At 56.7% G+C, this 24,649-nt stretch overlaps 2 protein-coding genes across 5 annotated transcripts; both read right to left on the reverse strand.

Annotated features, from left to right (window-relative positions):
- Window positions 1-1,078: 1,078 nt before the first annotated feature.
- On the reverse strand, window positions 1,079-8,642 carry EBI3 (Epstein-Barr virus induced 3). Its single transcript, XM_034996807.1, has 6 exons — window positions 8,517-8,642; window positions 7,893-8,193; window positions 6,927-7,050; window positions 5,686-5,864; window positions 4,146-4,303; window positions 1,079-1,231 (listed from the first exon to the last, which is right to left on the reverse strand). Exons 2-6 carry the CDS (start codon window positions 7,957-7,959, stop codon window positions 1,079-1,081), a joined length of 681 nt encoding a protein of 226 aa, XP_034852698.1. The 5' UTR covers window positions 7,960-8,193; window positions 8,517-8,642.
- Window positions 8,643-8,827: 185 nt separating this feature from the next.
- On the reverse strand, window positions 8,828-23,993 carry ANKRD24 (ankyrin repeat domain 24). 4 transcript variants are annotated; one of them, XM_034997228.1, is made up of 20 exons: window positions 23,303-23,993; window positions 23,068-23,198; window positions 22,900-22,988; window positions 21,901-21,965; window positions 21,341-21,398; window positions 19,879-19,949; window positions 19,581-19,687; window positions 19,213-19,400; window positions 18,697-18,725; window positions 17,989-18,069; window positions 17,743-17,850; window positions 16,995-17,039; window positions 16,798-16,896; window positions 15,759-15,831; window positions 15,402-15,520; window positions 13,744-15,225; window positions 11,482-11,649; window positions 9,764-9,889; window positions 9,558-9,623; window positions 8,828-9,406 (listed from the first exon to the last, which is right to left on the reverse strand). In XM_034997228.1, the coding sequence occupies exons 1-20, from the start codon at window positions 23,471-23,473 to the stop codon at window positions 9,329-9,331; spliced, it is 3,354 nt and encodes a 1,117-aa protein (XP_034853119.1). In that variant the 5' UTR covers window positions 23,474-23,993; the 3' UTR covers window positions 8,828-9,328. The 4 variants fall into 4 exon arrangements, with proteins under 4 accessions (XP_034853119.1, XP_034853118.1, XP_034853117.1 ...); XM_034997227.1 differs by having other exon boundaries at window positions 19,213-19,403; XM_034997226.1 differs by having other exon boundaries at window positions 17,743-18,069.
- Between the last annotated feature and the right edge of the window lie 656 nt (window positions 23,994-24,649).

The following is a 24,649-nucleotide window of genomic DNA, read 5'->3' on the forward strand; positions in this document are numbered from 1 at the left end:
GCCATGACGTCCGTTCACTTAATACAGGATCCTTAATCTTTGAATTAAGGATCCTCATGATTCTTAATTTAATCACATCCGCAAAGTCCCTTTTGCCATGTAAGGGACTGTATTCCCACACTCTGGGGATTACGGGGCGGCTATGTTTTGGGGGGCCATGACTGCTGGCCGTACATGAGGTGGTGAGGAAAGGCTACTCGGAGAAGAGGACCTTTGACTTTAGACCCGAGTGAAATTCACAGAGAAGCCCATGGATTTTTCTCCCACCTTCAGTCCTGGTGGCCTTGCACCCCTTCCCGCCCGCCCTCTGGCCAGAGAAATCCTCCCAAACTCATACCCTATTTGCATTTACCCATAGTGGGGCTCACCCCCAGGCAGCTTTTCAGGAGGTACGTGAACTGAATTGCTGAGTGAATGGATTTCACCCCTCACCCTGTGCCAGGCAGAACCCTCTCAGCAGCCCCAGGACTCCCACAGCCCCAGGCTCCTCCTCTGGCCCAGCCCTGACCCCGGGGATCCATGGGAGTGGGGATTCGCTGTGTGTGTGTCCTGCTTCATCCTCTCCCCTCTGGGTCTCATCTGGGTCTATTGAAAGGAGGCGGTCACCTGAGTGGTTCAGTTGGTTAAGCATCTGCCTTCTGCCCAGGTCATGATCCCGAGGTCCTGGGGTCAAGTCCTACATCGGGCTCCCTGCTCAGCGGGGAGCCTGCTTCTCCCTCTGCCCCACCCCCAGCTTGTTCTCGCTCTCTCAAATAAATAAAATCTTTTTAAAAAATGAAAGGAGGAGGAATCCTGATTCCAGCAACAATCTTTTTTTAGTTAAACAATAAAAAACATCAGAAGTTCACAGTTCACAGAGCCCTGTACTGCGGCCTAAGGGAGAAGTGCATCCCCATTTCACAGATCGACAAACAGGCTCAGAAAGGCAGAGTCACTTGCCCAGTGATGCGCAGCGACTCGGCAGCAGTGAACCCAGGCCAGATGGATCCCGTCCGTCCTTGAGTGGGTGGCAGTGGGAGGCAGATGTCAAGGACCCAGCCCCTCTTCTGGGCGGGGGGGGGGGGGCTGGGGAGCCCCACTATTTGCCCAGGGGCTTGGAGGCAGCAGCAGGGAGACTCCAGTCACTTGCTTCCCCGTAGTCGGTGAGGTCCTGAGCAGCCACCTGGATGCAGTACTTGGCTTGGGGCCTCACAGCCCTGAGGGTGAAGGATGTGGCTTCAGTAGGCCCCACCTGAGAGTGGAAAAGAGGGGTGAGGTCAGTGGGAACAAGGAGGCTGGGCGGGGCCGTGGGGCACGGAACCGCATGACGGAGCTTCGGTTCCCCCGCTCCATCCCAACAAGTATGCCCCGAGGCCCCCTCCATATCGTTGCTCCTTCCTGATCCTTGGCCCCCTTGGTCCACACCCTTGTGGACCACACAGACCCCCAACCCCAACTCCCCGCTCCTCCTCCAGGCCCCAGCCCCAGCCTCTGCGATCAGCCTCAACGCCTCCCTCCCTCCTGGCCCCGCTGTATTAACCTTGTTTCTCAGTTTTCGGCATCTTCTCTTTCTGCTACCGGCCGCATCTTGCTGACCAGGGAGATACTGCCCCTCCCGGGGTCAGCGGATTCTTAGAGATGGCCTACCAGCCAGGAGCATGGCTCTCATGTACATGCCAGCCCATCAGACCCACAGCCCACTCCCTCCAGCTCCCACACAAGCCAGCCGTCCCCCTGCCCTCCAGCCTCCCGCGGCCAAGTGCAGCCCAGCGGCGGCCAGAAGTCTTCAAGCTCGCCAGCCCCCAGCGAGCGGTTCACCCAGCCCTGCCTTGCCTTCCCACCGAACCCCCCACAGAGGCTGGGCCTCTTTCTCCCCGGACTCCTGTTTCTGCCTCCCTCCCTCCCGTCCTGATGTTGCCCGTGTGGGCCTGTGTGGCGTGGCATGTCCCCTTCTCTGGGGAAATGTAATCAATTCTTGCAATGGCGCTGACCTCTCCGCGTCTGCTCTCAGGCATCTCTCTCCCGCCATTCCCACTCTCCCTCTTAGATGCGGCTCTGTCCTCCTTCTGAGTCCCCCTCTTCCTCAGAACAGAAAGACAGACCAATATCCCAGTCCCCCCACCCCCCCGCATCCCCCAACCAACTTCCTGGCCCCAGATCTGACTGTCCGCCTCCCCGCTCGGCCCTGGGTCATCCTGATGGCACCGGATGTGGCCGTTTACGTTTTACATTTAGATTAATTAATGATTGCATAACTTTGTGAATATGCTCAAAGCCTTTTTGCCTTGTGCAGTTTTTATGAGTTTTACGGCATGTGAATTCTGTCTCAATCTAAAAATTGCAAAAATAGGGGCGCCTGGGTGGCTCAGTCATTTATGGGTCCGACTCTTGGTTTCAGCTCAGGTCATGATCTCAGGGTCATGAGATGGAGCCCTGCAAAGCCAAAGTCGGCTGGAGATTCTCCCTCTCCTTCTGCCCCTCCCCCAACTCTCTCTCTCTCTCTCTCTAATAAATAAACAAATCTTAAAAAAAAAAATCACTGGGCGCCTGGGTGGCTCAGTCGTTAAGCATCTGCCTTCGGCTCAGGTCATGATCCCGGGGTACCGGGATCGAGTCCCACATCGGGCTCCCTGCTCCACGGGAAGCCTGCTTCTCCCTCTCCCACTACCCCTGCTTGTGTTCCCTCTCTCACTGTCTCTCTCTCTGTTGAAAAATAAATAAAATCTTAAAAAAAAAAAAATCACTTCATTCTCACCACTAAAAAAATTCCAAAAAAATAGAGGCACTGGGCTGGCTCAGCTGGTAGGTAGAGTGTGTGACTCCCTTTTTTTCTTTTTCTTTTTTAAAATATTTGTTTATTTTAGAGAGAGAGTGCACAGGAGAGCAGGGGAGGCGGAACAGAGGCAGAGGGAGAGAGAATTTTTTTTTAAAGATTATTTATTTATTTATTTATTTGAGAGAGAGAATGAGATAGAGAGAGAGAGCACGAGCAGGGGGAGGGTCAGAGGGAGAAGCAGACTCCCCGACAAGCAGGGAGCCAGATGCGGGACTCGATCCTGGGACTCCAGGATCATGACCTGAGTCGAAGGTAGTCGCTTAACCAACTGAGCCACCCAGGCACCCCGGGAGAGAGAATCTTAAGCAGACTCTGTGCTGAGCGCAGAGCCTGATATGGGGCTCGATCTCACGGCCCTGAGATCACGACCTGAGCCGAAACCAAGAGTCAGATGCTTAACTGACGGTGACAACCAGGTGCTGGGAGAGTGTGACTCTTGATCTTGGTGGTGTGAGTTCAAGCCCCATGTTGCACGTAGAGATTACTTAAAAATAAAATCTTAAATAAAAAATAAAATAAAAATTTATTTGTATGTATATAAATGAAAATAAATTGCAAAAATATTTAAAAGAAAACGAATGCACATTAAAGAAAATGTAAAAACCAGTTCCTTGACTACTCGCCACATCGCCGATGCTCAGCAGCTACATGTGGTTCATGGTACAATTTTAGTCAGTGCATGTGTAGAACATTTCCATGGGCCCAGAAAGTCCCATGGGACAGGGTCGCAGAAGCCTACCCCCTGCAAGCTTGCAGCTCCTGGGTCTGGCATCTGAGGCTAATACACAACTGACCACAGATGCTCGGCAATACCCTTGCCTTACTTATCCTCTACTTTGTAAAAATTTTAAACAACATATTTGTTTTCAATCAAGGTGAAATTCACATGACATAAAATTAACCAATTAAAGAGAACAATTTGGGGCCTTGAGTATATTCCCAATATTGTGCAACCATCACCTCCTTCTAGTTCCAGAACATTCCATCACCCCAAAAGGAAGCCATGTCCCCATCGGCCATCTCTCTCCGCTCCCTCCCCAGCCCCTGGCAGCCAGAACCCCCTTCCTGTCTGGGGATGTGCCTGTTCTGGATGTTTCCCATAAATGGAATCGTGATGAACACACCCCGTGTGGCCTTCTGTGTCAGGGTCCGTCCCCGGGGCCGCGCATGTCTGCGCCTCACCCCTGTTCCCGCTGAGTGACCTGCCCATGCATGGGTGGATGCATGTGTTTTTCTATTCATCTGTCGACTGACATTCGGGCCGTTTCCGCCTTTTGGCCGCTGTGAATGGCACGTGCTGTCCTCCCCCTCCTCCCCTCCTCCTCCTCACCTGGCGGAAGCGGGCCGATCCGTGATGCTTGTATCGGATCCAGTACTTGAGTGAGAAGATCTCTGGGAAGGGCCAGGACCGGGGGGGTTCCCACTGCACCCACAGCCGCTGCCCAGGGAGGGGGCGCAGGCGGACGCTTTCGGGAGGGTCTGGTTTGACTGACGGACAAGCAGGAGGCAGGGTCAGGGGCTGCTGGTAGGCTCCCTCCTTCATCCAATCAACCAACAAGTATTTATTGAGTGTCTACTGAATGTCCAGCGGCATCCTGGACACTGGGGACACAGCAGTGACCAACATAGACCCAACCCCTGTCCTCTTGGAGCTCAGTCCATCAGGGCAAAAGACAAGAAACAAGAAGCAAATCCAGGGGCATCAAGAGTAGGGAAGAAAGATGAAGAGCTATTTAACTCTAAAACATTCCATCACCCCACAAAAGATAGCCTGTCCCCATCAGCGGTCACTCACCATCCCCAGCCACTAATGCACTTCCCGTCCATGGATGAGTCTGTTCTGGACGTGTCACCCACGTGGACTCACACTGTGTCCTTCTGTGTCTGGTTCCCTCCCTGAGCATCGAGGGCTTGGGGTCTGTCCCCGGGGCAGCATGTGTGGGTGCCTCGCTCCTGTTCTTGACTGAGTAATGTCCCATAATATGAATGGAGCCTGTTTTGTGTATCCATTCATCTGTTGACAGACCCTTGTGTTGTTTCTGCTTTTTGTCTATTATGGATAATGTTGCCGTGAACATTACAAGTTTCTGAGTACATATAATTTCATTTCTCCGGGGTATATACCTAGAACTGGAATTGCTGGCTTATATGGTAATGTATGTTTGACTCTTTGAGGAACTACTAGACTTTCTTAAGAATCACCAGCAACATAGGAGGGTTTGCAGTCTTTAATAATGTGCTCATGGGAGGGCTCACTGAGGAGATGACATCTGAGTACATGTGAGGGAGGTGAGGGAGTGAACTGTGTGGAGATCTGGGGAAGAGGTTTCCAGGCAGAGGGCACAGCCTGTGCAAAGGTCCTGGGGCAGGACCTACTTGGTATGCTGGAGGAACAGAGGAGGTGTGTGTGGCTGGAGAAGAGTGAGTGAGTGAGGAGGAGGACAGGGGGAGGAGGGGAGGCCAGGGAGGGGACGGGGCAGGTTGTGCAGAACTTTGGGGGCCTTGTGGAAGACTTGGGCTTTTACGCCAGGCAGGTGGGAGCTCTGAAGGGCTGACAACAGGGGAGGGTGGGGCCTGACTCGGGTGCTCACAGGCGCCCTCTGGTGGCCACCGTGGGGAGGGCAGATAGTGGGGGTGAGGGCAGGACTGGGCACCAGGGTGGAGGGGATTGAGTCAGTCCAAGCGAACATGGAGGCTGGGCTGGGTGGGGGCTCGGTGTGGGGAGAAGTGGGCGGCTTCTTGAAGAAATGCAAAGGTGGAGCCGACAGGACCCAGGATGGATGGACAGGAGGTGGGTGGTGAGAGCGGGGAGGGGCAAGCAAGCTGGCGGCCCTCCGCACCCCCACGGCCCCGCTGCCACCCACACTCACTGATATGCTCGGGAACAAAGGGCACGAAGCTGCTGCTGCTTCCCCAGGGCTGGACCGCTGTGACGTTGAGTATGTAAGGCACCATGGAGAACAGCTGGACATCTGGGATGGTGCAGCTGGTGGCCTCAGGGGTCAGCTGGAGGCAGGGCCGGCTCTCCCCGTGGGCAGCCACGCCGCGCCTGGACACGCAGGGGCAGCGTGAGGGCCTCAGCGCTTCCCGCCGGACGGGGAAGCGGGGTTACTCAAGGACCTCAGGCTGGGGTCCTGCTGTTGGCCGTGTGACCCCGAGGGAGCCATTCACCCCAACATCACGGAGCCTGTGTGGACCCAGGGCCAGGGGGAACACCCTACAGGGAGACGCTAGGGTCCAGATTCTACAGGCTCCTGGAATGTCAGCATTCCAGCCTTAGAATTCCAACATTCCGAGGTCTATGGACTCACAGATTCTGAAAAAAGAAGATTCTGACTGTCCTGGAGTTCTGAGACCCCAAGATTTCAGACTCTAGGGACAAGCTCAGCGCTGCACATACAGCCTTCCAGAACATTCCACGTGCTCTGACCGCCCCGTCACATGCAGTAGTCACTGGCCGCTGTTCAAAATGTGGCTGGTGCAAGCGAGGGCGGCTTTCCGATTTATTTTATCAGCCCTCAATGTCAAGTTCCCGGTGGTCAGAAAACTTGACAAGGTTGTTCAGGACGACCCAGGTGGGTGACTCTACATTCCCACCCACAGATTTTATAAAGTCTAATCAGAGACCAAGGATTCCCCATGAACATCTAGCACGTGAGTTGAAATGTGCTCTATGTGTAAAATGCACGTGGAGTTTCGGGCTTAGTATAAAGAGAGTGTAAAATATCTCATTAACTTGTAACATGTTGATTACATGTTGACACGATCCTGCTTTAATCCCACTAAATAATACTAGTTTCTATTATGAATTTACATATATAAATTGCACATAAGCATGTTAAGTTGCACTCGATCCTATTAAATAAATTATTTGGAATATTGAGATGATACTGAAGCAAAATATTAAAAGTCACGTCATTTCTCTTTCCTTTTTAAATGTGGCTTCTAGAAGGGTTTGAACTCCACATGTGACTCGCAGGCTGTGTTTTAGGAAGTATATCTCTATTGGCCCATGCTGCTTTGGAATCCCGAGGGTTTCGGGCACTCACTAGGCCTCCAGCTGTCCTGGCCCCAGCGTGAAACCCCAGGACACCCTCCTGGGCACTCTGACCTGTACGAGGCAATGAAGGACGTGGGCTTGGCGGAGTGTGGAGTGGGCAGCAGGGTCCAGGAGCAATCCACGGCAAGCGGGTACCTAGAGGCCCGACACTGCACCCTGGGCTGGGTGGGGGCTGCTGGGGCCCCGGAGGGAGAGGAAGCCGTGTGAGCTTCCAGCCTGCCCCGGGATTGTCGGAGCCCTACGTGTGCCGGGCCCCAGCCTCCCTGCCAGCCGTCGGCACCAGGCACACAGTAGGTGCCTAATAAAGGTTTGTGCAGCAAATGAATATATAAATGAAAGGCAGCTGCAGGGGCGCCTGGGTGGCTCAGTCGTTAAGCGTCTGCCTTTGGCTCAGGTCATGGTCCCAGGGTCCTGGGATCAAGCCCCGAATCAGGCTCCTTGCTCGGCGGGAAGCCTGCTTCTCCCTCTCCCACTCCCCCTGCTTGTGTTCCCGCTCTCGCTGTGTCTCTCTCTGTCAAAAAATAAATAAAATCTTAAGAAAAAAAAAAAAAAAGGCAGCTGCATCATCTCTCGCCTCCACTACAACCTGTGAAGGCAGGGAGTATTAGCCCATTTTCCAGATGGGGAAACTGAGGTTTAAGGAAGCACACGGGGGGACCCGAGTGGCGGGGTGTCTCAGCGTAGCCCCTCTTCCTAGCAGCTTTGTTTAGAAGTGCATGGAATGAATGCATGTAATTAAAATGTCTCCTTCTCTCCCTCCCTCTCTCCTTCCCTCCCCCTCTGTCCATGCTGTGGCTGCCACTTCCTGGTGTCGCTTTGCGGTGGGACTGGTCCTCTGTTTCTCCGTTTCCCCATCTGTGCAATGGGATGGCAACCCCCTCCCACCCGTGGGTTATCCAGTAGGTGTGTGAGCTCCCACCCCACAGCCCAGAATATTCCATGGTAGACAGTTCAACTCCAGTCCCCGGGTAGTGTCCTTCTGCCTTGTCCCCCAGGCCCCCGGCGGGTCCCACGTACCTTCTCTCCCGCTGCAGGGTGAGCAGCCCACCCAGAGGGCAAGCACCAGGAGAAGTCTTGAGGCCATGAGTCCACGGGCTCTGCTGTCAGGAGCTGGGGCCGGGAGCACCTCGGGGAGGCAGGGGCCTTGGGTCCCACCCGAGGTGGTCGCGCAGCCCCAGGTCAAAGCCCCCCCTTTCCCTTCCCCGGGTCTGACTCCCTGGGCGGTTTGTGGAGCCAGCAGAGAGCTGCGTGGGGATGGTGGAGGAGCCCTGGTCCCTTCACCTGTCACAGCTGGGTTGGGTGTGAGGTTCTGGAGGCCCTGGGCAAGGGGGCGGGAGAGGAGGCCTCGAAAGAGAGAAGTGGAGCCCCCGTGGCCTTTCCCACAACAGCCTGACTGCAAGTCCTTCCTTCCGGCTGCAGCGAGGACGAGGACGGGGGGGAAACCCCAGGAGGGGGAAGAGGACAGGGAGAAGGATGAGGAAGGCCAGAGCGGGCAAAGACACAGAGACACAGAGAGAGGGGGATAGAGACAGAGATGGGAGCCTGTGAGCCAGCGGCAGAAACAGAAGAGAGACCTGGAGACAGGGAGACACAGGGTGAAGAGAGACCCAGGCAGGACACAGAAATCACCCCTTTACTCACCGACCAACCGCAGGGGTGGGGATCCACCCTGGCCAGTGCTCCACGCTCCAGGCCACGGAGACCAGGGAGGGCAGCCCCTCCTGCGGGACCTTCTCTGAGCCAAAGGGATGCCAAGGGACAGGCTGAGCCCCTACAGACGCGGTGCCGCCCGGACACTCAAGGAAAGCCCGGGGATAGGTCACATTCCCACCTCCCCCACCTTAGCTGGAAAGAGCCAAGAAGCCCCAGGGGATTTCCGGGGACTTGCCCAAGGGCAGGGAGGCTGGGGGTGGGAGGCTCCCAGCAGGGCTGGATTTAGGGTGAGGCAAGTGACTCAGGGCACACTTGGATGCTGTCTTCACTTAACATTTGGACGGTTTGTTCATCACGGACTTCTGACTTTTTACAACACCGCACGAACACAGTATTCATTCCGGGGCCTGAGTCGTTGGTGCAGGAGGTGACTGCCTCACCTGCCAGTCCCCGTTCTACGCCACCCCTCTCCTCCCTACCGCGGGGGCCCAGCGATCAGGCCATACACATTCATCCTCTGCTCCCAGAGCTTTTATTCCCAGGGTCCGGGGTGGTGCCTCGTTACAGGACCGACAGGACAGGGTGCGGGAGAGGGGGCTCACAGGGTCTCCGGTGGGGGTGAGGGCACAGTCAGGGCTGGGGATGACACCGGCCAGTGCGTGCAGGGACCAGTGGGGCAGTGGACGCAGCTAAGTACAGTCGAGAAGGCCCAGGCTGGTGTCTGAGCTTAGAAGGTCAACGCGTGGGCCTGGACGCCTCCATGCGTGAGCCTGGCGGGCGGAGGGTCAGTGCTGTGATGCTCAGCGGCCCTGAGCTTGGAGTCTTTGCATCTGTAGGATCTGGCTCAGGATCCGCTGCACATCTTCATCCATCTGACCCTGGGGCAGGGGGAAGCAGAGAGAGAGAGCACCTGGGCACTCCTGCCCCGGCTTCCCGGTTCCCTCCCGCGCCACCCCTGAAGGCCATGAACCTCAGCTCCTGAACAGATGGGAGAACAGGCCGGGGTGTTGGTGGCCAGGCGGGACTCACCTGAATGGCATATAGGAGGTGGCTTCTGTACAAGGCCACCACTGCGCTGTGGTCCCTGGCAGCCTGCTGTGAGTATGGGGAGGGGTGCTTAGAAAAGCAGGTCCCCCCAACACGCCCCAAAGCCCCCTTTACACCCAGAGCCCCTGCCCCAGTGTGACAGCTGCTAAAATCCTGAACTGCTTTCCTCCCCCGCCCTGTGTCCTCACCTTCAGCTGCTCCTGCAAGGCCTTGACCTGGCCTTGGAGGGCCTCCACCTCGGGGGTGCCTGGGGCCGCTGGCTGGTCCTTCAGGGCCTCCTTAAGACTGAAGACTTCCTTGGAGAGCTCTGTGATCTAGGCGGGGCGGGTAGGGGGGACCTCCAGTCACCCTGAGCCTGGGGCCCGGGACATTGGACCTCCCCAGCACCTAGGGAAGAGGCTGGTGAGGGAAGGTCACATCCTAGAGGCTGGCAAACTAGGCCCGTGAGCTAAGAATGGCTCTCACATTTGTAAATGGTTGGGACGGAAATGTCAAAAGAAAAATGATATTTCATGACATAGGAAAATCAAATTCCGAGCTCGTACATAAAATGTCATTGGTGCGCTGCCAGGCCCATTCACTGACACGTCAGAGCCGAAAACATGGACTCTGGCTCTTTCCAGAAGTTTGCCGATCCTGTCACAGCCCCTCTTGCAGACTCTGGAAAGGGGAGGCTGACAGAACGGGAGGCCCAAAGCAGCCTGGCCTGGTGGGGCTGGGTCAGGCAGTCCTGGGCTTGGGTCCCTCCCTACCCCTTTCTTGCAGGAGATCTTGGGAAGACGGCTTAACCCCTCTGAGCCTCAGTTTCCTTATCTGTAAAGGAAGGAGAATCACGGTTCTCACCTTGGCAGGTTACTGTGATTCTGAACGGAGGTTAAATCTACACTGTGCCTGGCAAACAGCAGGCACTCAATAAATGCTAAGCTTTATTATTATACTACAGATCAGAGGTTCTCAATCTCTGCCCTCAGGGAACCCTAGGCCATGTGTGGGGATGTCTGCGGCTGTCACATTGGGGGTGCTCCTGGCATGGAGGGGGTGGGGCCAGGGATGCTGCTCAGCCCCCCACAGTGCCCGGGACGCCCCCCCATAGAGAATGGCCTGACCCCAGTGTCACTAGGTGCCGAGGGGGAGAGATCCTGCAACAAATAAACCATAATCTCGACCACAATTTTATGTTCATTTTGCATAAGGTGTTAACAGGCTCAGAGAGGTCAACTGACTTGTTCAAGGTCACATAGTGAGCTAGGGCTGGGGGACTCTGTGCTGATGCACCTGGGGCTCTGGGAGTCATGTGCCTGTCCAATGAGCGAGCGACCTGACCTGTCACTCTGACATGTCACACTTGGCCTCTCAGAGTCTCAGCTTGCTCATCTAGAAAACAGGAATAAGAATGCCTTCTGGCTTTCGGGGTTAGAGGGAAATTAAAAGTGATAGTGTGTGAAAACCACCCAACTCAGTAGCCATGGCCTGCTGTCAACCATCGTCATTACTGAAGACCAGAACTTGGGAAGCTGGGTCCAAACGCTGGCTGAACCTCTGCATGGCTGTGTGACCTCAGGCAAGTGGCATCCCCTCCCTGTGCCTTGCTTCTTCAAATGGGGAAAATAAGAGCACTGATCTTATGGGAACTTGACGTGAGGATTACATGTGTTAGTCCATGTCAAATACATAGCTCGGGGCCTAGCATGCAGTAAGTGCTCAGTAAATGTTAACTGTGGTTATAATTCACAGTTAGAACAGTAGCCCACATGTCTGAGTTGTCCCCTTCCTTCTCTGTGCCTCAGTCTCCCATCTAGAAAATGGGTTGATCTCCCAAGACTCGTTCATCTGGGACATTCTTGGATTTCCCCCAACCTTTGTTGGGTGGGAACCCCCCAAGGGAGCACAGGGAAAGGGGACGCACCTTCTTGTCCTTCTCCTTGGCCATATCCAGGGCTTCCTGGGCACGGCTCTGGGCCTGGCGTGCCCGCTCGGCCTCGGTCCGTAGCCCCAACAGCTGCTGTTCTGCTGTGGCCAGTTTCGCCTCGGCCGCATGCCGCTCACTCTTCATGAACAACGCCTCCCTCTGGACCTGCAGCCCAAGCCCATGAGGGAGCGTGAGCCCGAGGACATGAGGACCCCAGAGTCTCCTGACCCTTCCATTCGGGCCCGAGGACATTCAAGCCCATTCTGATATCGAGGAGTTTGACTCAGGGAGTGCTGGGTTCTTCCCGGACACCACAAACATTCCGGCCCCTTCTTACACTCATGACGTGTTAGCTGTGTGGCCTCAGACAACTGACTCAACCTCTCTTTGTCTGTTTCCTCATATGGAAGATCAGGGTAATAGCAGTCCCCACTTTGCAGAGTAATTGTGAGGAGGAAATGGACAAATACAGGGCATGTGCTTAGAACAGAATCATTATTTTTCCAAGAAAACGCTCTTTTAAAATCAGTTAATTCTGGCTGCCATTTACTGATCTCTTATACTATGACTGCCCTAAATCATTTATAGAGATTAAAACATTCAATTTTCACCTGAGAATTCAGAAGTATTATTATCTCTGTCCCAGGGGTGAGTAAACAGAGGCATGGAGAGAAAAATGCTTTCCCAACAACAACTAATGAATGTGGCTTCTTATTCACATATTTTGTTATAACACCTGCCAGTTTTTGTGGGGTTTTTTTGTTTGGGTTCTTTTGTTTTTTTTTTTTTAATATTATTATTATTACTATTATTTTTAAAGATTTTATTTATTTACTTGAGAGAGAGAATGAGAGCACATGAGAGGGGGGAGGGTCAGAGGGAGAAGCAGACTCCCCTGGGACTCCAGGATCATGACCTGAGCCAAAGGCAGTCACTTAACCAACTGAGCCACCCAGGCACCCTTTTGTTTGTTTCTTAAGAGAAGAGACGGAATCAAATGTCCACCACGAGGGACAAAAAATATATATATACATATATTCCCAATATATATACATGTATATATATGTTCCCTGGCCTTAAAAAACCCAACAACTCAGCATCAAAATCTACTGGGTTGAAAATATTCGATTAAAAATCTCTGGGCATGGGGCGCCTGGGTGGCTCAGTCATTAAGCATCTGCCTTCGGCTCAGGTCATGATCCCAGGGTCCTGGAATCGAGCCCCACATCGGGCTCCTGCTCAGCAGGAAGCCTACTTCTCCCTCTCCCACTCCCCCTGCTTGTGTTCCCTCTCTCGCTGTGTCTCTCTCTGTCAAATAAATAAAATCTTAAAAAAATAAATAAAAATAAAAATTATTTTAAAAAAATCTCTGGGCATAACGTCCTCCTACTTTTGGGCTGAAGAATCAAAGATGATCCCAAGGCAAAATGACAAGCTCTAAACAGCCAACTGGAAGAACCACAGGCAGATTACAGGCCAGCAGAGAAAATGGTGTCATAGTGAAAAAACATCAGGTTCCCTGCTCAGTGGGGAGCCTGCTTCCCCCTCTGTCCCTCCCCCTGCTTGTGCTCTCTCTCCCTCTCTCTCTCAAAGTCTTTTTTTTTTTTTTTTTTAAGATTTTACTTATTTATTTGACAGAGAGAGAGAGAGCACAAGCAGAGGGAGCAGCAGAGGGAGAGGAAGAAGCAGGCTCTCCACTGAGCAGGGAGCCCGATGCAGGACTCGATCCCAGGACCCTGGGACCATGACCTGAGCCAAAGGCAGATGCTTAACGACTGAGCCACCCAGGCGCCCCTCAAATAAATAGTCTTAAAAAAAAAGGGGGGGGGGGGCGCCTGGGTGGCTCAGTCGGTTAAGCGACTGCCTTCGGCTCAGGTCATGATCCTGGAGTCCCGGGATCGAGTCCCGCATCGGGCTCCCTGCTCGGCGGGGAGTCTGCTTCTCCCTCTGACCCTCCTCCCTCTCATGTTCTCTGTCTCTCATTCTCTCTCACGCAAATAAATAAAATCTTAAAAAAAAAAAAAAAGGAAAAGAAAAAGAAAGATGATGGGGTCAAAATGGCCAAAGGTTTTTAAGAAAAGATAACACAAGTTGAGATGTCCAAGAGCTCAGAACAGTTTCAGGGTCAGCCATGCACCCAGAAACGCTAACAGGGTCAGGTGGCTACAGGACTGGAACCCTGGCTGCGGGTCGGGCCGCAAGTGGCTGCTGGCTGGGCTGGGGCCGGGCTGTGCTGGGCGGGGGCCCGGCTACGCTCACCTGGAAGACCTCGGCGCTGGTCTTCTCGTGCCGTCGCCCCAGCTCCTCCAGCTGCCCCTCCAGCCGGGCCACGTCAGCCTGCAAGGCGCCCACGATGCGCTCGTGCTCCAGGCTGGCCCCGCCCCGCCCCCGCTCCCGCTCCAGCTCGGCCCGCAGCCGGGCGGCCTCCTTGCCCGTGGCCACCGCCTCCCGCTCCAGGCTGGCCGCCCGGCCCCGCAGCTCAAGGGCCTCCTCCTGCAGCCGGCGGTGCTCGCAGGCCGGCACCGCCGACTGACGCAGGGCCTCGGAAGCCTCGCGCAGCTCCGCCAGGCCCCGCCGAGCCTCCTCGCAGGCCGCGGACAGCTCAGCCGCTCGGGCCTCAGCCGCGTCCCGGGCTCGGCCCAGCTCGGCGGCCACAGCCTGCTGCCTCTCCCCGGCGGCCGTGGCCGTGGCCAGCTGCTCCCGCAGCACCTGCAGCTCCCGGCTCTGCTCCAGCCGCACCTCCTCCCGCTGCGCCAGCTCTGCCCGCAGGCCCCGGGCCTCCTCCTCGGCCAGCAGCCGGCCAGCCCGGGCCTCGTCCAGCCGGGCTGAGGCCGCCTCCAGCTCCCGGAGGCGGGCGTCCCGGACTCCGAGGTCCTCCCGGGCCTGCTCCAGGGCGGCCCGCAGCTGGACCATGTCACCGCCCCCAGCCGCTCCGCCGCCCTCAGCCTGGCGCATCCGCTCCCGCAGCAGGCCAGCCTCGGCCTCAGCGGCCTGGCACTTGCCGTGGGCCGCCTCCAGCTCGGCGGCCGCCTCCCGCTCCCGTTGCCGGAGGGCCTCCTCCAAGCCGCGAATCCGGGTCTCCAGCTCTGCCTGCAGCTGTTCGGAGGCCTCCGCAGCACCAGGGTGGAGAACCGGGTCCGGGGAGGCCCTCGGGACTGCAGCCCCCACCAATGTGGCCTCCACGTGTGTGGTCTCTGTGCCTGCGGGCACGGCCTCCACGCCGCCTGCTCCGCTGGCCCTCATTTCCCGTTCCTCTGCTTTCAGCTTTGTGGCCTTGGCTCCCGTGGCCTTTGCCTCTGGATTTCCTCCCTCTTCCAGAGCCTCGGGTTCTGGGGCCTCGGCCCCCGTGGGTTTTGTTTCTGTGGCCTCGGCCCCCGTGGATTTTGTCTCTGTGGCCTCAGCCCCCACAGAAGCTGCTTCCACAGTTTCCAGGCCTGTAGCCTCCTCGTCTGTGGTCTCAGCTCCATTCACTTTGGCTCCCAGAGCCGTGGCACCATCAAGCTCCATTTTCGCTGGCCCGTTCCTGGTGGTCTTGCCTCCCATGCCCCTGCCCTCCCCAGCGGCTGCCTCCTCTTCCCCAGGGGCGCCCCACGTTTCCTGTCGCTCCAGCGCCCGCAGAGCCTCCGCATGCTGCCTGCAGAGCTGGTCGAACTCAGCCCGAAGAGAGTCATAGAGGGCCAGAGGGATGACCTCGGCTGACCCGTTCACCTCCATCTCGTCCTTCTCGAAGCTCTCCAGGATCTGGGAGGTAGTGGGGAGCTGGCGGGAGCTTGTGGCCATGGGGGCTCAGAGTGGCACCGCCACCTTCCCTGCCCACAGACTCAGCCGTGTGCCCACCCTGACCCCTCCCCGGGGAACAATCCCTCAGGTCCTCAGACCTGTCCCCATCCCACCCTCCAGGGCCTCAGTTTCCCCACCTGGACCTTCTCCATCAGCTCCTGGTTTTGTCTGGTGAGTGCAGCCACCTGCTCCTGCAGTGAGGCCAAGAGCTCCTGGGCTGAGGGGCTTAGCCGTCTGGAGAGCAGAGCCTCGGCCCCTGGTGGGCGCACAGAGTCAGCCCCGGGTGTCCTGGGCCACAGGGGATGGGAACTAGGGGTCTGGAGCAGGGCGTCAGAGCCCCCAAGGCAAGCAGGTGGGATGAATAATGGGTGGGGGCCAACCTCCCTCCCAGCTTCAAACTCTCTCCATGCCTGTGGGTCAAGGCTCCATTTCCAGGGGCCCCAGGGACAAGGTGGACAGGGGTGCATGGAGGGAGGACGGGGGTGGGAGCTCACCTGGAAAGTCAGACAGTTCTCCCTCCTCATCCTGCAGAGTGGCCACATCATAGCTGGTATTCTCCCGCTCATTCTGGGGGGGGGGGGGGACAGGGTCCAGCACCAGTATTACCCCCTTCCCAGCCCCAAACCTGCCCCCAAGAATCTAGAGAGGACAGGGGAATCCACGTGTCCCCATCGCTCCCCAGGAGCATCAGACTGGCCGTGTCTGGGCCACAGTGTTTGCTGAGTGCCACCTGTGTGCTGTGGGGCTATGCTGGGCTCCCCGGAAGGGCAGGGAACAGCCCAGCCACTGCGCGAATGTGTGATGCCTGGGGGTGTATGTGCGGCCTGTGTGTGTGGGTCACGGAGAGAGGGATGCGGGGCTGTGTCCTCACAGGGTTATGTCTGGGATCCTGCATTGGGGTCACGTCAGGCTGAGGGTGTCTGCATGTGAGTACAGACAGCTCAGGGTTCAGGGGTCTGTGGTGAGCACGGGGGTGTCGCGTGGCCCCCCACCCCTCCCGTGTGAGTTCCTGTGACTGTGTGTGATTTTGTGCTTGTGTTTTAGTCTGTTGTGTGTGTGATTACTTTGACCGTGCTTGTGGATATAGGTGGGTCTGTGTGCGTGAGCACCAGGTGCACACGGATGTTTGTGTAGTCACGTATTGGGGGAAATACTTGTGCGTGTACATGGGTTTGTGGGTGTGTCGTCCGCGGGGGACGGAGGAGCGTCTGTTGTGTAGGCGCCAGTATTTCTGGCGTGCATGTGGGAGTAGGCTTGCTGTGCTCACCCGTTTAACGTGCAAGACCACGTGTGCGTGAGCGCGGCTGCTCATCTGTGTGTGTCCCGGCTCCGTGTTTGGAGACGTGTCCACTGTGCACGTACGTGTGTGGGTGTGTTGTCTGTGACGGTGCGTTTGTAGGTTTGACTGTTGTGTGTTCGCGTGGGAGAGTCTGTACCTACACCGGTGTGGCTGTCCCGTAACCACAGCGCGCGCGAGGCCCCGCCCCTGCCCCGCAAGGCTCCGCCCCCGCCCCAGGCTCCGCCCCCGCCCACCTCCAGCAGGGACAGCCGGCTCTGCAGACTCTCCACTTCCCGTCCCAGGCTCTCCTTCTCCTCCTGCTTCTCAGCCAGCAGCTGCTGCAGCTCTTGCACCTGGAAGGAGGGCGGCAGCGGGGGGGTGGGGCTCGGCCAGCCTCCTGGAGGAAACACGGGCGGCTGAGGGGCTGGCTATCTCCGCACCTGCCACCTACCTGTCTCTCCAGGCTGTGGAGGGAGCTGGCCTCTGCCTCTGGCAGCTGGTGGGAAGAAGGGGGGACAGGGCTTGAATCTGGGTCGGGGGTCGTCCCCACCCCACCTCCGTAGTAGCCCCCCATCCCCACCACAGACAGTGCTTGTGCACCTACTGCGCACCCGGCACCCTGCTCTGCCCCCTGACTCATCACTAAGGATTTATTGAGTGTCAGACCCTGTCTTGGGGCCACTCATTCACTGGCTCACTCAAATACCCGTTCTTCCAATAAACATCAGGTGAGTCCTGTGAGCCAGTCATGGTCAACCATGCCTATCCTCGTGGGCTTACAGTCAAATGGGTGAACGTGAATAAAATACATGGCATGCCCAATAGCACTAAGTGCTTCGAATAAAAATAAAGGGAACTGGGAAGTGAGTGGGAGCTGTGACAATTTTAAATAAGGTAGGCAAGGGAGGTGTCTTTGGCAAGTGGTTTCTGAGCAAAGACCTAAAGGAAAAGAGGGAGGGAGCCACAGGAGCATCTGGGGAAGAGTGTTCCAAGCAGAGGGCACAGCACATGCAAAGGCCCTGGGGCAGGACCAGGCCTGGAACACTGGGGGAACAGCACGGAGGCCCGTGTGGCTGGAGCAGAATAAGCGCGGGCGGAGAGAGGGAGGCGGGAGCTAGGAGAGGTAAGGGGAGTCTTCCCCGCAAAACTGCACCCCACCCCAGGCTTAGTCTTAGGCCCACATCGCTGTGGCCCCTCACCTCCTGCTTCCTCTGTTCCTGGTGCTGCTCTAGGCCCCGGATCTTCTGCAGCAGGCGACCCCTCTCCTGTCGCAGCCGCATGATCTCCTCGTAGGCATCTTGGTCATCCTGTTCCCCCCGCCCCAGGGACCCACCACCTTCACGTGAGGCCCACGGGCTGTCCCCTCCAATACCTGAGCCAGAGCTTCCTCCCCTCCTGCCTGCCCCTGTTCCTCCCCGCCATGGCCTGGCCGGGGCATCTCTCACCGGCACGGGGATGCTGGCAGGGGGCTGAGGTGCTTTCCGCTTCTTGGGAGCCCCTCGCTTTTCATGGCTGGACACAGAGTTCTGAGGGAAGGGGTGACAGGGGCACATGGGGGATATGCCAGCCTCCCACCCAAATATGCCAGCCCAGCCCCACTATCTGTCATCAGCCCCAAATTGGCCCTCACTTCCTGTGTGACCCTGAGCAAGTCCCTGGCTCTCCCTGGTCCTCACTGATCCCAGCATAGAAGGGGCCATACTTCCTGAGAGTTCCAGATCTTATGCTTCACTCTCTGCCCCTCTCTGTGCCTTGGTACGTGGTACTAGACCAGATTGTCTACAAGTTCCCTTTCCCTGTGGAGCTGAGATGCTGTAGGGCCGGGAGAGAGAAACAGGCCAGACCTGCCTTCTTCCCTGACCTACACCAGCCCTCACCAAACTCAGTTCCCTCTACCAGCCCACCCCAGCCCCATGGTTTGGCCCCATCCCCGCAGTGTTCTCACCCAGTCCTGAGAGTTATGCTGTGGGTGCTGCTGTTGCTTGGTGGCAGCATACCCTGAAGGTGGCATTCATCCCAAACAGGTCTTCCTAGGTCATAACCCTGGGACAGAAGTCCATCTCCTCCTTCTCTTCCCATAAAGCTTGGGGCAATGGGGGGGGGGGCATTGTGTGCAGGGGGAGGGGACTCATTCACTGCTTAGAGATCCATACCTGAGATGATGCCTCGCCTGAGTCATCCTCTAGGAGGGCAGGGAAGAGAGGGAAGCAGGGTCAGGCACTCTGTTTTAGGGGCTCCATTCCCAGCCCTTGGAAGGACACTAGTGAGGGGACTTATGGCTGGGGTGGGCTCCCAATTCCCCAAGAATCAGGACTTTGAAAGTAGGACTCAGCTACTTTTGCAGATGCTTAATAGGAGGGCCCTTGGAACTCTCAAAAGGGGAGGACAGTGGCACCTCCGGGATGGTGCAAGTAGGGGTGCCAATTCTTAGGAAAGGCAAAGATCCAAGGATAAGGATGGCCCAGGAAAGCAGAGTGGATCCCTAGATTAATCTAAAAGCTCTGGGGCTCCTTGAAACTGTTCTGAGTAGCATCAGGGGAAACATGAAACCTCCCGTAATGCAGCCAATAGAGATACCTTGAAACTACTACAGCAGGGAAAGGGGTGACAAGAAACTGCTGGGAAGGAGATGGGGGGTGCCTGAAATTGCGTAGGAGGGGCTTGCATACCACTGGGTGGTGAGGGGCGCTGGGCTGCCTCCTGCAGGAGGTGCAGGATGAGTTTGTCTCCTGCTAGGGCACCGTAGTGAGCAGCATCCTGGCCCAGTGCGTCGGTGATGTCTGGCCGGGCCCCACCCTGCAGCAGCACCTCCACTGTTTCGGGGCTGGCCCCCTCACAGGCCAGCATCAGGGCTGTCCTACTAGGAGAGGGGGCTACTGAGGAAGCGAGGACATTCTCACACCCCCAAGCCCTCCTCAACACCCAGGCTGGGTGGGTGGGTGGGGAGGGTCAGCTAGATCCCCCACCCACAGAAGTTAAGAGACTTGCCCAAGGTCACACGGCGTACAATGGACTAACTGGGAGGGGAGATACTCACCTGCCCTGCAGGTCCTGGTCATTTGCAGCTGCCCCCTGCTGCAGGAGAAGGCGGCACAAATCTGTGTGACACATCTGAGCCGCTATGAGAAGGGGTGTTGTACCTGACTGGTGGGAATTAGGGGAAAGATGAGACAAAAGGTGAGAGGCAGATCTTGGGAGGCAGGGAAGCCTATATGAGTGCCCTTGAACTTCACTCCAGACCTTCTCACACTTTTTAAAGGGTGCCTGGGATGCTGCCACTTGGTGACGGTGTACCTCAAATACATCATCTTCCCCAAAAGATCCCAGAGGCTCACCCGATCTCGGGGATTCAGATGTGCCTTGAAGGAGCAAAGCATTTCTGAGCAGGAGAGGCAGCCGCCGGCCGCTGGAAAAAGAGGGAGGGTAGGTAGGGCAAGGTTTAGATATTTTCTGGGGGCTTTCTGCCTGCGGTGATTCTTATTCCTTATTTCATGAGAAGTGCCCACCTTCCCTGGGAGGGCAATGGCAAAGGTATGACTCCTACGTTACAGATGAGGAAACTGAGGTCCAGCCAGGTCCATGGTCAGCCAGTAGGGTCAGAGACAGAGCTATGATTAGGTTTGCTAACCCGCTGTCCCAAGCTCTTTCCACATTCCATCATGGCTCCCTCTTAAGGTGGAACTTTTGACTAATGTTTATGTATTTCCTCTCTTTGATTTAACTAGCATTGTGTACCTGCCATGCACCAAACCTCATACAGAGTGTTAATGTTTGCTGGATGGATCAGACGGTCAGCTGAGACTAGGCAGGCTTCTTGGGGTTGGATCTGAGTTCTGAGTTTTGAAGGTGAAAGGGGGAGGGTAGAGTTTTCTTAGTAGGCAAGGGCTGTGAAGTGGGGGAGAGCATGGTAAGGTCAAGGAAGCGGGAGACAGTGTACATGTCCAGAGCTGTAAAGAAAGGAGGAAGGGTTTCATGCTAGGGGGGTCACTGGAAAAGTCAACAAGCTCTATATGATGACCTGCTGTGTGCCTGAGGGGGTATGGCATTTTGTTTTCTGCTGTAATCCCCATGCTTAGAACAGAGCCTGACACACATAGCAGGAACTTAAATATTTATTGAATGAAAAAACCTAGTGCGCTTCCAGTGTGACCAAAGGCATCACTACCACTAGGTGGCAGCATACTCCAACTGCAGGGAAGTCTTAACCAGTGATTAAAACCCCAAAGCAAACACAAATGTATTCCGTGTTCCCAAAAGGTCAAGACGTTTCTTGAGGCATTAGTGAAAGTCATTCCCCAATCTCACAGGCATGGTGGACAGATGCTGGGCTGAGATCTGGTTCTGGCAGGTGGGTCCTTTCCCCTCCCTCATGAAAGAGTTTAGATTTAATGATTTTTAAGGATGCCTGGACCTTTGGTCTTCCTGAGATCCCCTAGGATTTGGTCAAAGGAAATTGTACTCTGGTCACACACCCCCCAAGACTGCCACCATGGTTGTCACCCAGGCCTGGCAAACATCAGGCTGTGCTTTGGAGTCAGGCAGCCTGGGTCTTCCCTACTTTCTTGTGGGCGAGCCTCAATCACCTTTCCTGTCCAGTGGGGTGACTGTCTGTGGCTCAAAGGGTTGCTGAATATTAATGCTGAGCCCCAGGGCCTGGCACACAGCAGGAACTCGGTGAGGAAGGAGGAGGAAGGAAGCAGAAGGTTCATGGTAGGTCCCCAGGGCCCCGGGTAGAAGAAACCCCAGCCTCGCACCCTCTGGGTCATGGTGGGCAGGGCGAGGCTGGGCTGCACCCACCTGCATGATGCAGGGCCGTCCACCCACTGCTGTCCACAATATCCACCACGCAGGACGCCTGTGGGGGGAGGGGTGCGGGTCACTGGAGGTTCTCTAGGAACTGCCCCTTCTTAGGCTGTGCCAGAGTTCAGGCTCCTAGACTTAGCACTTCTTCCCTCCCCCATCTCCTCATGGGCCCCCAAGTGACTTGGCTTTTATGAAAATTGGTGAGAAAGTGGAAATCGCTGGGAGCTTGGGAGAAGCTGAGGGTTTGGGGGCTGGGTGGGAGCTCTGAGAGTGACTGTGCCTAAGAACTACCTAGGGTTTGGGGAGAAGCTGGGACTCAGGTGATAATCTGGTACTGGGCGTATATCTTGGGTGTGGGAAGTATCCAGATGCTCAGGGAGTAGCTGGTTGTCCAGGGAGTAGCTGGGGCTCAGGAGTCAAAGAGGTTAAGACATATCTAGGATTCAGGGAGTATCTAGGGGCTTGGGGATTTCTAGAACTTGGGAGGGAGGGAGGAGCCAGAGGAAGGAAGCATCTAGGGTTGAGGGAGTATCTGATGCAAGACAGTAAATGACCTGTAGCAGTTGCTTCAAGCACTGTGGGTGCCCATACTTGGCGGCCAGGTGGAGGGCATTGTAACCTGAAAGGCACGGAGTGTCTGCTTGGGCTCCACAGACTCAAGGAGCTTCTGGCCACTCCCCAAACCTGTGTCAACTGTTTGTAATGAGCTTCCCCGCGTCCAGTAAGTTCCCAAACCCCAGGTACTTCTCCAAACCATGCTATTCCGTGGCCAGAGACTCTCCAAGCTCCAGCTAGTCTGCATCCCAGCCTACACTCCACTCCCACGCACTCCTCAAGCCCTCCTGCCCCAGTGACTCCCCACATCCCCAGCTACTCTATATGCTCAACGCCACTGCCCCTCAGAATCCAGCTGTCCTATATGTTTCCGCCAGTCTGTAAACCCTTGCTATTCCACGGGCTAACTCTTTCCCCATCATCTTTGATACTCTACAAACCCTCAGCTGCTCCACACATCCCGGCTGCTCTGTCTCCTACGTTGCCCCAAAGCTTCAGACATGGCTATGCCCCACGCCTAGTTACCTCCTGAGCTCCAACTATCCCCTTTGGCCATGCAGTCTATCTCAGATATTCCCTCAGGGCCCTAGTCAAGTCATACACCCAGATTCTCCTTTTGTCCCAGCTACTCCCAGAGCTCCAGCTACTCAACATACCTGAGATACTACCCCCTAACCTCTACTTGCTAGTCTCCTGTCGCCAGATACTTCTCAAGTTCAGGTACTCCTCTGTTCCAGCTACTTCCTCTGACTTAACCACTACCTGAGTCCTGGCCACTCCCTGACCACAAGCTGTCGACTGACCCTGATTGGTGCCAGCTCGGGTCTTTTTCCTTGGGCACTGCAGCCAGACATGTCCCTGTGCCTTCCTGGGAGCACTGAAAGGAACTCCCCCTTTTTCACCAGGTCACCGAAGCCACGGAGCAGGGCCCCACTGGACCCCAGGCTGGGCACCTGGTCTGAGTTCCTCGTCCCTCCCCCAGGCCCGGCAGGTAGTACCTGCCCCATCCGTGCTCATGACGTTGGCGCCATGAGCCAGCATCACCTCTAGGCAGCTGGTTGCTCCCCTCATGGCAGCCAGGTGGAATCTGGAGGTCAGAGATTGGGGATCAGCTGCAGGATGGCCGCGCCTCGTCCCTCACCCCCCCCCAGGGCATGGGCACTCACGCGGACTTGCCCTCGGGGTCCAGCTTCGTGGGCACCAGCCCCTTGCGGGTGATGAGGGCGGCCACCCGCGCCACGTCGTTGCTCTCCACGGCCTGCAGCAGCCGCTCATCACTTTTGCCCCACTCCTGGCTCTGCAGGGCACACCCAGAGGGTCGTGGGGCCAGGCGATCACTGCCCCCTCCCAGCCCCCCCTGGCCAGAGCTCCAGGCTTCACCACCTGCCCCTGGGCACTTGCCTGGCGCCTGCCTCTGGCTGCCGGCTTCGGGATGGGGCAGGGGCCGCAGGGCGGGCAGGAGCCAAGGTCAGTGGGGCTGAGCCGCAGCTGCAGGGGGAGGTAGTCCTGGGGAGGGGGTCTGAGACAGCATCCCCCCAGTCTGCATCCCCCAGCATCTGCCCCCAGGTCCATCCTACACCCACTACCAGCATCATCCTATTAAATTTCCCCCAGATCAGCACCCAGCTGGTCTTTTAGTGAAAACCCCCTTTCCAACATCACCCCACCTCCAAAATCTTCCCATAGGAGCCCCTAAAAGGGTCCCTTTAAATGTCCTTCAGAACTGTCCTCTGTCATTCATCCTTCTTAAACTGACCCCAAAATGCCACAATTGTCCCCCAAATGTTCCAAGATCTGTTCCCCAAAAAACCTTACTTAGCATGTAATGCATTCCAAATGTCATATTCAAATTCCTTAAGTTTCTCCAAAATCATCCCCCTAAATGACCCCAACATCTGTCCTAAAAATGTCCTTCCAAAAAAATCCCTTGAATATTCTCTGAAATTGTTCTCCAAATGTCAATATATTTTCCCGAAAAATGATCCCTCAAAATATAGTCCAAATTGTCCCCTCAAACGAACCCGTCCAAAACTATTCCCCAAAACTGTCCCTCCATATGTCCTCTAAATTTTCCAGTGTTCCCATCTGTTCTCAAAACTGCCTCCCAGAACGTCCCATGTCTCCCCAAAGGTCCCACCCATCCCCCAACCTCTGCCCCCTTGCCCCGCGACCCCCTCACTCCGGGTCCTTCCCGGGTCTGGGGCGGGGGTCCCGGCCGGGAGCGGCCAGGGGCGGGGAGGGGCGGAGTGGGGAGGGGAGAGGAAGGGCCCGAGCCCCGCCCGCCCCCGCGCCCCCTCCCCTGGCCCTACCGCGGAGGAGGCGGCGGCGCACACGCACAGCTGCTTCATGGCGGCCAGGGCTCCGGGTGCCGGGCTCGGTGCTCCGGGAGGCGACCGGGCCGAAAGGGGGGTGGGGGGGCCGGGAGGGCCCGAGGGAGGGGCTGGGGGGGTTGGAGGGAGGGACTGGGGAGTCCGGCGGGAGGGGCTGGAGGGGACCCGGAGGGAGGGGCTGGGGGCTGGGCGGGGGTCCGGAGGGAGGGGCTGGGGGACCCGGAGGATGGGGCTGGAGGGGGCCCGGAGGGAGTGGCAGGGGGGACCCGGAGCGTGGGGCTGGAGGGGGCCCGAAGGGAGGGGCGGGGGGACCCGGAGGGAAGGGCTGGGGGAGCCCGGAGGGAGGGACAGGGGGCTGGAGGGGGCCCGGAGGGAGGGGCTGGAGGGCGCTGGAGGGAGGGTCCGGAGGGAGGGGCAG

The sequence above is a fragment of the Mirounga leonina genome, unplaced genomic scaffold (genome assembly GCF_011800145.1).
Source record: "Mirounga leonina isolate KUSES-001 unplaced genomic scaffold, KU_Mleo_1.0 Mir_94, whole genome shotgun sequence".
In the NCBI taxonomy this organism is placed as follows: domain Eukaryota; kingdom Metazoa; phylum Chordata; class Mammalia; order Carnivora; family Phocidae; genus Mirounga; species Mirounga leonina.

Excerpts from the sequence above, each read along its gene's own strand:
- EBI3 (XM_034996807.1), bottom strand. The coding sequence starts at position 7,959 with ATGGCCTCAAGACTTCTCCTGGTGCTTGCCCTCTGGGTGGGCTGCTCA. Across the intron at positions 5,865-6,926 it reads TCCTTCATTGCCTCGTACAG|GCGCGGCGTGGCTGCCCACG; the intron begins GTCAGAGTGCCC and ends CTGCGTGTCCAG. Across the intron at positions 1,232-4,145 it reads GATCGGCCCGCTTCCGCCAG|GTGGGGCCTACTGAAGCCAC; the intron begins GTGAGGAGGAGG and ends TTCCACTCTCAG.
- ANKRD24 (XM_034997225.1), bottom strand. The coding sequence starts at position 23,473 with ATGGACCTGGGGGCAGATGCTGGGGGATGCAGACTGGGGGGATGCTGT. Across the intron at positions 18,726-19,212 it reads GCGCCCCTCACCACCCAGTG|AGGATGACTCAGGCGAGGCA; the intron begins GTATGCAAGCCC and ends CTGCCCTCCTAG. Across the intron at positions 18,070-18,696 it reads CAGGCGAGGCATCATCTCAG|AACTCTGTGTCCAGCCATGA; the intron begins GTATGGATCTCT and ends CCCTTCCCTCAG.